At 42.1% G+C, this 12,199-nt stretch overlaps 1 protein-coding gene across 1 annotated transcript; it reads right to left on the bottom strand.

Annotated features, from left to right (window-relative positions):
• Positions 1 to 315: 315 nt before the first annotated feature.
• Positions 316 to 11,495, bottom strand: LOC147254316 (zinc finger FYVE domain-containing protein 1). Its single transcript, XM_086215916.1, has 12 exons — positions 11,266 to 11,495; positions 9,802 to 10,083; positions 9,432 to 9,654; positions 9,137 to 9,354; positions 8,915 to 9,021; positions 7,191 to 7,299; positions 6,975 to 7,072; positions 6,769 to 6,886; positions 6,466 to 6,636; positions 6,112 to 6,304; positions 4,911 to 5,009; positions 316 to 3,797 (listed from the first exon to the last, which is right to left on the bottom strand). The coding sequence occupies exons 1-12, from the start codon at positions 11,380 to 11,382 to the stop codon at positions 3,565 to 3,567; spliced, it is 1,968 nt and encodes a 655-aa protein (XP_086072042.1). The 5' UTR covers positions 11,383 to 11,495; the 3' UTR covers positions 316 to 3,564.
• Between the last annotated feature and the right edge of the window lie 704 nt (positions 11,496 to 12,199).

Below are 12,199 nucleotides of genomic sequence, written 5' to 3'. Positions count from 1 at the left end.
TACTCCATTGATGACCTTCTCGATATCATAATCGCTTTGTTGTCATGATGCTATTTATCACAGGAGGCAAGTGGCGGTTCAGCATCTCTGTACTCCCATCCATCTGTTTCTGGGTGACATTGACAAAAGATTGACCATGAAATGACATCAATATGCATGCAGTTAAACATCTGTGCCAGTTGTTTCAGCAAGACCCTCTACCGAGTCTCGGAGGGAATATGGTGGGTGTTCTTCCTGAGAGCTGTAGAGCAATGCCCCCCCCCCCCTCCCCCAACACACACACAGAAAAATAAATTCCATTTTGGCGTTTTCATTTTGCTTTAGATTGATTTTGTACAGCCAAAGTCAGGGGTTAGGCTTTAGTGTTATTTAAGAGGTACTTTAGAGTTACACGTTCCCCATTTAATGCCACAAAGAGCATTAGTAAAAGGTCAATTTAGCACTCTTATATTATTGTGGTCTAGTTTCAACTGTGGGCAAATGCCAAGGCAAATTATATCATTTTTACAGGAGGTAGAAAGTTATATTTGGAAATTCATTTTCTTCAAACAGCTATTTGGCGACCACCCAAAATTGATAACAAGATCTGTGTGAGGATTGAAAACCACTGCTTTAGAAGACCACCTGCTCCGATTGCGACACGTTTATCTGAAGCTGCACGGGAGTTGTATCACATCTCGGCATGCCCACGCCCATAAAACTCCCCAGGTGAAAATGTGAAGACTTTGTCTCCAGAACTGCAGCTTCACAACTTCAAGTGTTCCGCAGTGGAAGAATAATCAGGAAATACGACTCCTAATCAGCATAAAACAAAGAATAAAAAAGGATGATGCACTATTTCTCACTGATTCACTTCTAGATGAGTCTTGATTTATTTACTGTGATGTGTGCAAGATTATAAAGATGTGTATCATGTAAGTAGTTTGGATACAATACAGAAACTCGTCATAATCCTTCTGTGGTTGCCTGTGTATTGACGTTGGTGTGTGAATTATATAAGACATACATGTGAAAGCTAACATCATATAATTGGTTTATGAAGCAAATGCTCTGTGAATGGTAGCTGGTGAACCATAAGTCACTGCACGTCCTGGGCTGTGAACTTCAGACGACCTTGGACAGACTAGAGGCAGAGAGAGAGGGAGAGGGAGAGAGAGAGAGAGAGAGAGAGAGAGAGGGAGAGAGAGAGAGATCTAGAAACATCCATCCTTCACTGCTGCTCTACTTGTACAAGCAGCATTGTTTGTGATTTTCAGTGTAAATCAGCTGGAGGCGTATCCACATCTTTGAAGTCGGACACAAATACACAACAAAGACGAAGTACCCCTAAAAAGAAAAGCATTCTTTAGTTTTATGTTAACTGGTAAACCAAGATTTAAAAAGAAAAATGACAGCATGCACATATCATATTCTGATTCTGCTGTCCTGGATGCATGAGAAAACAACAGTGCTCCTGCGGGTGTGTGAGTCATCGATCCTTTTATCAGTTAACAAGCGGTATACCAGGCGTATGAACTCCTCTGCCCGAAACAGACCTAAAAATACGTTTGTTAAACTTTTAGATCAATTCTAGGTCCTACTGGGGCAAACACAGACAGAGAAACCCCTCAGTAGATTATATGCTCACCTGCCATTGCTGTTGGGTTTATTTTGCTTTTCAATGTTACACTGTGCAGCAGTTATTTTTGCATCTGATTATGCGATTTATATATAATCAAGACATCACATTATCTCGAAAGCAAAATAAAATACATATAATTAGTTTCTAGATCTCTTTGGTAAAATGATTATTTCCAGATGAAGATCAAGGTCACCGACCTTTTCCCAATCCAAGCAATGTTATCAACAGGAAACTGCTAATCTACCCATTCAACAATAAATACCGTCCTGGCTTTTGTGTTTTCATTTGTCTGTGCCATTTTTATTTATTTTATTTTTTTTGCTTTTGCTTGACGCCCTTATAACTGCTGTGGTCACTGACTGATTGACAGAGTGGCAAAGTTGAAATGCTCCTGTGCAGGATCGAGAGTGATGTCTTCTCCTACATCTGCCAGGACGATACAGCAGAGGAGGAGAGAAGCTCGTTTATGTTTTCGTGCACTGAAGTGGCTCCAAAATGTGATATATTATTTCACACAAGCTTCGCCCTGTAAGAGCTGTCGCCTTTACTTTATCCCACGCGGATGCGCAGTCAAGAAGACTTCTTTGGTGCCACAGAAATGATTTAACAATCCCCTGGATGAGAGCCAGCTTGAGAATCATGCTAAGTGTTGATGGAAAAGAATGAAACAAATAATAAACTTAATTTTTAACCGTATTCTATTTACATTTGGTTTTTTTGTACAAATTTAAGATCTTCGAATACAAAAATGTGCTGAAACTTTTTAAAATAATTAAAGGTCAGCGTCAGTCCTACTGGAGCTGATAGCGTCTTAACTCCTTTTAGAAAATTAGCATTTTAAAAATTGTGTGCTTGTCGTCTTGTGGCGTGACAAAGTATAAATCACCATCATGATGTCCTCATTTTAGCCTTGTTTTGACCTAGCGTGTAAAGTCTAAGTTGGCTGCAGCCGTCATTCAGACACCTTTAGAGGTGTGAAAGACATCAAAAGGTTGGTGACCTCTGACCTAAAGGCTCTCCCATGTTATGCACAGAAACTCCCCGCGACCGTGTAATTATCCATCATATGAGTAAGACTTGTATTTTGTACAGCAAGTGATTTATTATGAGTACCTTTTAAGTACAAAGATATCCAGTCTACTGCAGGTATCCCTCATCCATTAGTGGTTGTTTTTATGATACACTCAGAAAGCTATTTTAATATACTGGAATGTCTATAATGTTTTCCTGTCCTATATAATCTTATTATGCTGTGGATACAACCGCTAGAGTTAGAAAAGCTCAGAAAGTAGGCACAGACGATCTCATGGCTTCCCTGCACGTACGGGGGAATCCCAAACACACACAACAAGTGACCACATTTTCCATCCTGAGCAGTGCAGGCACAGACATTTTTCCCCAAAGTTTGAACTGCTTTGTAGTTTCCCACCCTGGTCTGTAACTTTTATACTAAGTCAGTATATGCAGGTCAGACAGAAGAATTAAAAACATAATCATGATCTCTACTTGTTATCTGAAAGTTTTGTGAGAGAATCCCAGGAGACTACCTGAGAACTTGTCGTGTCTTGATATTCTCTAAAACAGATTTAAGAGTCCTTGAAGGTTAACTGCATCGTATCATTTGTTTCAGCCAGCAGATCATTTCAGTTCCAGGTCGTTGCTGTGAGAAAAACATACGTCCAGGCGGCCTCATGATCTCAACTGCAAGTTGGGACTCATGGTGAACAGGTCAGCGGGTCAGATGAGATGCAGAGCAGATCCGAGGCTTGTTCTGATAAAATCAGGTCTGGAAGCGAGCCAGTGACCATTTTAGTCATCCGAGTAATTTGTCTTTTAACATAATTATAGTTCATTCCAGTTCTGCCATTTATTCCTCTTCCACTTTCCCACAATGTATTAGTGATTGAGGAAGACAGAGTGAGCGGCTCTCTCCACTGGACAGCTTACAGGCTATCTGTGCGGGCGTGGCAGCTGTCACACACTCTGACTGGGTGATCCCATCCTCTGGAGGGTACGGGTTTCATGTGTGTAGAGCAGGGGCCACACACACCCTGCCCGCAGGCTCTGCAGTGGTGCTTGGACATCACTGGGGTGAAGGTTTTCGAGCACTGATGGCACTGGGTGATGTCCTGGTCTGGTACCCAGTAGTCTGGCCGAGCCACATCCTTCACAAAACCTGTGGAGAGGAAATGTTTAATCCTTGAACACATATGGATATCCTGAGGAGAGACTAGACAGTAATATACACAGATGGGCTGCAGGGAATCCCTTTACAGGCTTCATTAATGTTTATGGAGTGAATCTCCAAACATCCATTAAGTATCTGAGACCAATAAACAGCATTTATGATGGAACATTTGTTAATTTCTGACAGGTTAGCCATCAGTGTAAAGTAGCCCAGTCACCCCATATCCCACCTCATGTTCTAAATCTTTAGACTCAACTATTTATCGTCATCATTCACAAGCGTGCAGTACCACGTTCAACTTCTGGAGCCTTTTACACAGACTGTTCAGGTTTTATACCATCTGTGTAAAAGTGGCAGGGCCCACAAAACCTGCCACTGCTGATCCGGCTGCAGAGGGAAAAGGAACGGCTGGAAAGGCAGAAATGCAATGTATTGCAATGTTGCAATATGAAAATTAGGGATACTGAAGTTTTGCTGATATAAAATAAGCCAATCCTTTTACAATTGAATTTGCCAATATGTAAAGAGGTTATTATCTCTATCCCAACATGTTTATATGAAAATTACATTTGGTACATCCTGAAAAAAATGTTTTGAATTTGAAAAAGTTACATTTTAAATATCTTTTTTTTCTATTATTTCCCCCCCAAAATGGGAATGCCTTTAATTCATGTATTTACAACACTGTAGTAAGCAGAGTGATTTATGCAAATTTGAAAAATCATTTCAGCTGCTGACAGGACTTCTGAATCATAGCTTTAAGCAGTATGATTTGAATCCCCCTCAAAAACATAGAAAATCGGCATAACTTTAACAGTACGAATGGATGTTTATAAAATGAACAGTTTCGTTTTATTCATCAATAATTGGGTTCATACAGGGGAAAAAGGGTAAACAGTTTAATCGATGCAATGATCATATCTTTAAGAGGTGTGCTTTTGAAAATGATTAGCTTGAAACTTGTGACACACATATATTTAAATGTGGTTATTTGTTTGATGCAGCAATAAAAAATATGTATTTACAAAAAAAAAAAGTGTTGACATGCCCCAGAGATGATGTGAGAGCAGATGCAGAGAGACAGTGTTGAGCTGAACTCACAGAGAGGATAGTCCACAGCTGTGCTGACCATGTCCAGGGTCGACTGAGCAACCTCCGCCACCCTGCGAGCGATTAGACCCCGAGGCTCCACCTTACACACTAAAACAAAGAAACTGTGTGTGAAACTTAAACAAGAGCAGAAATAACAACAACATAAACTACCGCCTCCCCCAGTCGGTATGTAACTGGTTAATGATTTATCTGACCCTGATGAAGCCTTGAAGAGTCAATATGACTCTGTTTTGTTGTAGTTCTCAAAAAAATTAATTTCTAGTACATATTATTTAATTGAATGCCTCTTATTTGCCTAAACCATTTTAGATCCAATTACCACTTCCACCTTTTATCAACTAGAGCAGATGTCTCCAACTGGGGGACTGCAGTTCCAGACCCAGAATCTTTCTGGACTGTGTCCAAATTAATGAGAATCGCTGCTCTTTGACTAAACTTATTTTGACCTGCATGATTTTTCTAGCATTTATGGTAGTGGTTTGTCATCTCACGTGATGCTATGAGCCAATCAAATTTGCGTGTTCTATCAGTCAATTAGACAGGAGAGACTAGAGCCAGACAGTCACTGCCGGAGAGAGAAACGAGTCAGATAAGAGAATATGAGAATAATTTCACATGCGGTGCCCCAAAATAAGAGAAGTAGACAGTGAACATAGAGCTTTCAATCAAGTAGGGGCAGACTTTTACACGTTTTTTTCTCCCCACCCAAGTGTCTCATATGCTCTGAGACAGAATTTGGAAGTGGAATTGTGAAACACCACAATGAGAGACTAAAAAGAAAAGAAGAGGACTTAAGCTTTTTAACAACGATACCCGCTGAAATCAGAACTAAAGGCACAGAAAATACATGATTGAAGAGCCCAGCATAATCAATCCACAAGGATCCTCAGGAATGTTCTGTGAGAGCTGCTTAGATTTACTGCAGCCCTGATTTTACTTGAAATGAGGAGAGCACAATCCCACCAGGTAAAAGTTAAAATGACAATAAATGCTGAGTTCAACTGAAGTGTATTTTATTAATTTGAAAGACATTATTTGACCATGAAACTGAATGGAATTATAGCATAATCAACTTAACATGAATGCTGCACAGAGTCATTGCAAAAGCGATCATTTGATAGAAATACACAAGTAAACTCTGAAATGGAGAGAACAATGAACACAAACTGGGTGTACGTGGAAGTTTTACCCTGACTGTTGGTATCGGGGGGCCCACCCTGCTGATAGCAGGTCTTACACACCCGGACGGGGCCGCTGCCCCAGCCCCTCTCTGGCACTGGCATCCTGAGGCTGGAACAGGGATGGCAAAAACCCTCACCACAGGAACGACAGTGGTGCTTCCTCTCCGCCTCCTCGAACACTTTCTTACAGCCATGACAGGCCTGAGGAGCACAGAGAACCCCAGGAACAATGATGCCCAGATACGTAACTATCATTATAGAGAGAAATTACAATCTCCTGCGTAAACTAGTAATTACATAAAAGACAGGTATTTTTACATGTGATTGCTTGCTGTGTTTGAGTGGTTCTGCAGGAGACTCACAGTGATTTCTGTGTTGGGTCTCCAGTACGGCGGCGCCACCTGGTCTGTGAGCCAGGCAGTGACAGCTTTGGTGGGGCCAGTGCTGTACTCTGATACTGACTGGATCACATAGTTCATCCCATCCAGGACCCTCTGGGCTGCGTTTTGGTGGTTGGTCAGAAAGGTGTCTGACTGAGAGATGAAAGAGGAGATGTGGAAATGCTGAGCATTTCAAATTTAATATCACCTGAAACATCCTAGCAGAAGAGTTTTGTAGAACCGTGGATTTCTCAGGGTAAACAGAGAAGGGCTCAGTGTACTCACTCCCTCCCAGACGTGCTTGACCTCGGAGCGCACCACGCTGCTCTCAGGGTCCTGGTTTCCTATCCAGTACTGCCTGCTGCGGTAGATCACACCACAGCTGGGACACTCCAACACATAGCTGAGATGGGGAGGGGTCACCACATGGTCTACATGTCATGACTGGGTGAATATGAAGTAAAAATGTGTGTGATTATTGGTGTACCTACCCTGACCAGGCAAACTTGGCCAGTCCAAACCAGGGGTTGTCTGAGGAAGCTGACGTCTTGGGCACAACTGTCATCTCTCGGCCTCCTTCATAGCACCTCTATGATAAAGCAGTACCGCACTACAATTTGGTAAACTAGAACGCAGAAAATTATTTGAAAAACAAACAAACAAGTACTTGGATTGTTAAGTGGGACAACTGGTGTCAGGAGTCTTACCTTACAGATGAGGACCTTGTTGTTGTATTGGTGTGCATACTGACACAGTCCGTCCGCCATGTGGGGGACCCTGTCTCTCAGATGGTTCATTCCATTTTTACAGCGAATGCTGGAGGCCAGACAGACACAACATGACAGACTAAAGTTACATAAAAGGACGTCCGGTTTTGGTAACTTTGTGTAATACATGGAACATGCCCTTAGAAGGCTAAAAAAACGCCTGCTTAATGACCCCGGGCGAGATACTGATTTAATTTCTTTTCAAGTCTGAGATATGTGGAACATCTGCGTGGAACACTTCATAGATTGCTACAGAGAAAGAGAAAGCCTGTTTGCTTATTTTAGCTAGCACATTGTCCCTGGTCAACCCAAAATGTGCTGCAGAGGATCAATTTATTTCAGTGTCATAAAGTTTAATTCCTTAGTAGCTTTGCAAACAAATCAAAGATCACAGACTTTTCCACAGGAAATGAATGACTTCCAAGAGTATTCGCAGACTCCAGACATATTGGAAAACAAGCTATAAGAATCTCTGATGTGGTAAGGTTTATTTCTCTGAACTGTGTCAAATACATGTAGTCCCGACTGAACCCACGCAGATCCAGTATTACCATTTCTCACGCTCAAATTCCACTCAGCTTTCCTCACAGAACAAACCTACAGAGGAAAGGACTGACATTTCTTCTTTGCAAAACTGTGGAAAAGACATCAATTTTTATGTGTCCCACTGGGAGGATAGTCAGAATCTACAAGTACACCAGAGTTCTGCTTCCTAAGCCTGAATTCCAATTTGCGTTCCATCTGACGATAAAAACACTACATGGCAAAGAATCAGACGAAGAGGGGTTTTCCCATCGGACGGGACTTCGAGGGAAAGTTACATTCAGTCAAACATAGACTAACACAGTTTCCCAAATATACTAAGCAAAATTGTATGTTACAGGTAATTATATAACAATGACATATACCCGCTTTGGTCTCCAGAGTGGCAAATGGGTGAAGAATAAAAAGTAAATTAGAACTAACAAACTTGCGGACTCTTCCATGAAATTTAATAAAAAGGTTTCAAGTGCCTTATTTTGGCCAAATGAAACTAATAATTATTTCCTCAAGGCATCAGTTAGGTGCCACTTAACAGGTAGAATGAGTAGAGCAGCATAATATCATATTGAAGACCTTGACACAGGGTTGGAAATTACAATTTTGACAGATCCTCAATTTGTTTCATCAGCTGCTTTCTTGTTTTTGCTGGTCTGGCAGTGTGTAGCAGCATGTGAAGAGAAAATACAAGCTCTGCAAGATTAAAACCTGTTTATTTGTGTCTATTTGGTAGGTCAATATTCTGAATTTTCAGCAAAATCTTGATATACTCTCTCGTGGGATTAGGGTTACACGGTTGTCCCACAATGGTTTAGTCGGAGTCCATGACTATGGAAAAATGCGTTGAGAAAAAAAAATGCTGTCAGACATTGTTGTCTCATCATAAGCATCTGAATTCTGGATTTCTCAAGTCAAAGTGACATTAAAAACCACCACACCCTCATCAGGTCAGTTTACTTGAGTCCAAGTGGAAGCTCCTGCCAAATGTGAAGACACTCTTTCTAGGTGTTACTGACATGACACCCTCACAAGAATGAGACAAACGCACACACAACCCAGGCACATAACGCCTTGGGCCACGGCTGACTTACAGTAGTGGCTTCAAGGTGTTGGTAATGACTTACTTGCAGCTAAGACAAACAGCGGAGCAAGTGAAGTACTCGTCAGGGAAGAATGAATACAGAGTCATCTTTTCATCTGACAGTTCCCCACAGAAACGCTGGCTAAGGGCCTGAGGAAACATGAAGAAGGACAGTCAAGAGAGAAAGTGCTGTATCAAATTTTCTAATACATTCAATCGCTCTACTTTGTGCCTATTTGATGTCTATTTTAAGTCTGCCACTTACTTCCAGAGCATGAAACACTATCCCAGGATGACGGGGGGAGCGTGTGTGAGTGTTCCTCACTTGCTGTCTGACAACCTCAAGGAGGCAGTTATAGTTAGTAGGAGGTGTGATGGTCTGAGTCCCCACATACTGCACTGAGCTGAAGGCCTCAGTCCCCAGGCCAAGGTCATGGAAACGCTTCTGGAGCTGCGTATCTGCATTGCTGGCTGCCTTCGAATCTGGGGACAGGAAACGGGAAATTATGGATACAGGCAATACAAAAGCTGGTCCTTATTATGATATTTCCTTCCCCTACCATGACCCAGCAGCTGGGTGTGGGTCGTCTCCTGGAAGACGATAACAGCAGGCCCAAGACATGAGAGGGGCACATCTAGACCGCAGCGGCTGGATAGGGCCCTCAGCTCTGGGGTGAAGTGCTTCAGATATGCCACCGAAGCACTGCTCAGGAACTGGAACATGTCGTTGTGGAGGCGCTCAGCTCGTGTGCGATAGACTACGATATCTGACACTGCCAACACCTGGAAGACAGAAGAAGGTGGAGGTACAAGAGGGAGGGAGCATCTGCTATCAAGATTAAGGGACACAGGAAGAAACCCTGCCATGAACTCAATGAGTGTTTGCTCTGATTTCTATAAAAACAGTAACCAGCTATGACTTGACATTACCTTTAGCAGCAGCCTCATTCTCTGGTTCTGATTGGCCGCAGCCCCCAGCAAGCCTTCAGTATCCAGGGCAACCAGGCTGAGGGTGGGGTCATATGCGGCCCACACACCCACTGTACAGGAGCTAGGGGACTTGGAGGTATAAAACACACCCTCACCACCGAACAGGATGTGGTTAAGGGTGTGCGATTTGCCATCGCCAGTGTTCCCAAAGATGGAGAGAACTTTGACGCCTCCCACCTCCCCACAGCCAAGTCTATCCACAAACTCAGTCTCATCACGGACCTGGAGGGAAATGAAGGAACACGGAGTAGAGGGACATTTATGAACAGAAGATGGATTGCTGAGCGGCCTTAACATTATATCATCGCTCCACTGCTGGCTTCATTGAATGAAGGGAAATGTTTAATGACTTTAAACAATTCTGTCACAAACTGCAAGAATTTACTACCACACATTTCCCAGAATGTTTCCTTTGTGTAAATTAGAATGTGGGATCCCCAGTGCAGAGCTTATCTGTGCTGCCTTCATCAACCTGTTTGACCCTCTAATTTCACCCCCTCTAATTTGCTCCAATTTGTAAACCACAAGTATGAAACAGGTAAGCAGCACACCATTGTGTTTCTCCATCTACCTTTACTCATTTTGTAGTACAACTCTGCAATAGCTTGAATGTTTTAACTTGTGCTGCTTCTAATGCGTTTTGGATTTGAGATAAATAATTTACATTTGTTAAAAGATAGATTTTAGATTTTAAATGAGGCATAACCTTTGGGTTAAGGCCCTGTTGTATGCACAACCAACTGACCACGTAAGTTACGGTTACTAAGTTACGGTTATTAGCCTTTCCACATGAGTGCTGTACAGCAACAACTGACAAGAAGCTATAATTAAAAAAAGGCAAGCGAATACAATAATTTTGTAGATCATTAAGATGTGGACTGTTCAGCCTCTTGCAAACTTTAGGGGAAAAACACAAATAACGAAACGTGTTGTTAATATGACTCAGATTACTTGGTTCTATCATCTAAGGGGGAGAAATAATAAGCAAATGGACTCTGAACGACATTAAACAAGACTGTGCTTCCCTGCGAATAAGCCGATTCATCAGGGACTTTCCCACATTTCCTATTCGATCGCAGACAAAATGTATCCTTGCAACTTATTCGCGGTGTGATTAGCCCAGAAAACAGATCTGATCTTTAAGCTAACATTCACACAATTGCTTAAATAGTAGTACTATAGCAATTTGTTTACACGTAAAAGGACAGTAATCTGTCACACACTTACTTTGCTGAGTAAAATATGACGCTGCATTTGCCTCGGCAGTTAGGTAGCTTCATATAAATGGATAAGTGACACCTGGCTAGGTTGAGGCTATAATCAGAATTTGTTTTGTCTGACTCTTCCTAGCCTAGCAGCTAATTGTTAGCGACTCCTAGCTTAGTTGACGTTAGCTAACTTCACCTGCAGGTTTTCTTGTTCGTCCACAAGCAGGAAGCTCCGTACACCGTCCGGACGCTCTTCTGTCTTCATTGTACTGGTCGATATTCCCTCCATTTCTTTCATTAGTATTTCGGACATCGTTGTTTGTTTATTTAAGTCATATTTGGGACGGCGGACAGCTACACGAAAGTTCAACAAGACTCCTGTCTGTCAATCACAACAACAGCGCGTGTATCGCTAACGCTGTGGGAGGAGCCAAGGAGCACGCATGCGATGACGTAGTACGCATCGTTGTGCGTGTGTGTATGTTTCTGACTTGGCATGTTGGCGCCACCCTGTGGCCTCAATACACCGCAACATGAACTATGCCATTCAACAACTTCCGAAATTAGAGAGCAAGAAAGTATAAAAATAGATGAGCGAAGGCCGATAAAGACCGATACAATCAGCATTATGAGTTCTCTGCTTATTATAGTGCTTAGTTATTTAAAAATAAATAAATAAATAAATAAATTCACACACTCCTAAAGGTAAAGCTGACATCATGCACATTATAAACAAGCTACGAGCTGAGAACGCTGTAATGCTCAGCAATAGAGACGTAATCAAGGTTCCCAGTTAACTGACGTGGTATTTTATTGGCCCAGCGCTGCCATGCTTGAGCTGCTTGCTAATGTTCATTAAATATTTGTTAGCACAGATCTATAAATATCACATGTCACTGAATGGCTTAAGGCGGCGCCACTGCTGCTAACATGACACGGAGAAAGAAATTCCTGCATTTCAGCTCCACGCAATTGGCGGATCTCCGCTTGACCTTTCCTCCCTCTCCTCTTCCTCATTTCTACCCATTCGAGTCGGTTGAAAACGAACGTTCATGTTTGTTTTTTAAGTTTTTCTAAGTTTTTTTGTTGTTGAATGAAACATCGTAACAGCTGAAAGCACACAATGTGCA

The sequence above is a fragment of the Aulostomus chinensis genome, chromosome 10 (genome assembly GCF_037954235.1).
Source record: "Aulostomus chinensis isolate RoL2024-O1b breed Wild chromosome 10, RoL_Achi_v1.0, whole genome shotgun sequence".
NCBI lineage: Eukaryota > Metazoa > Chordata > Actinopteri > Syngnathiformes > Aulostomidae > Aulostomus > Aulostomus chinensis.
The sequence above is the reverse complement of the archived record's forward strand: the minus strand, read 5'-3'. Positions and strand labels throughout refer to the sequence as shown.

Bases quoted from the DNA above. Each gene is read 5' to 3' on its own strand.
- LOC147254316 (XM_086215916.1), bottom strand. From the start codon at position 11,382: ATGTCCGAAATACTAATGAAAGAAATGGAGGGAATATCGACCAGTACA. The intron at 7,300-8,914 runs GTAAGTCATTAC...TCTGGCCTCCAG, and splicing joins GCTGTTTGTCTTAGCTGCAA to CATTCGCTGTAAAAATGGAA. The intron at 7,073-7,190 runs GTAAGACTCCTG...GCTTTATCATAG, and splicing joins ACAAGGTCCTCATCTGTAAG to AGGTGCTATGAAGGAGGCCG.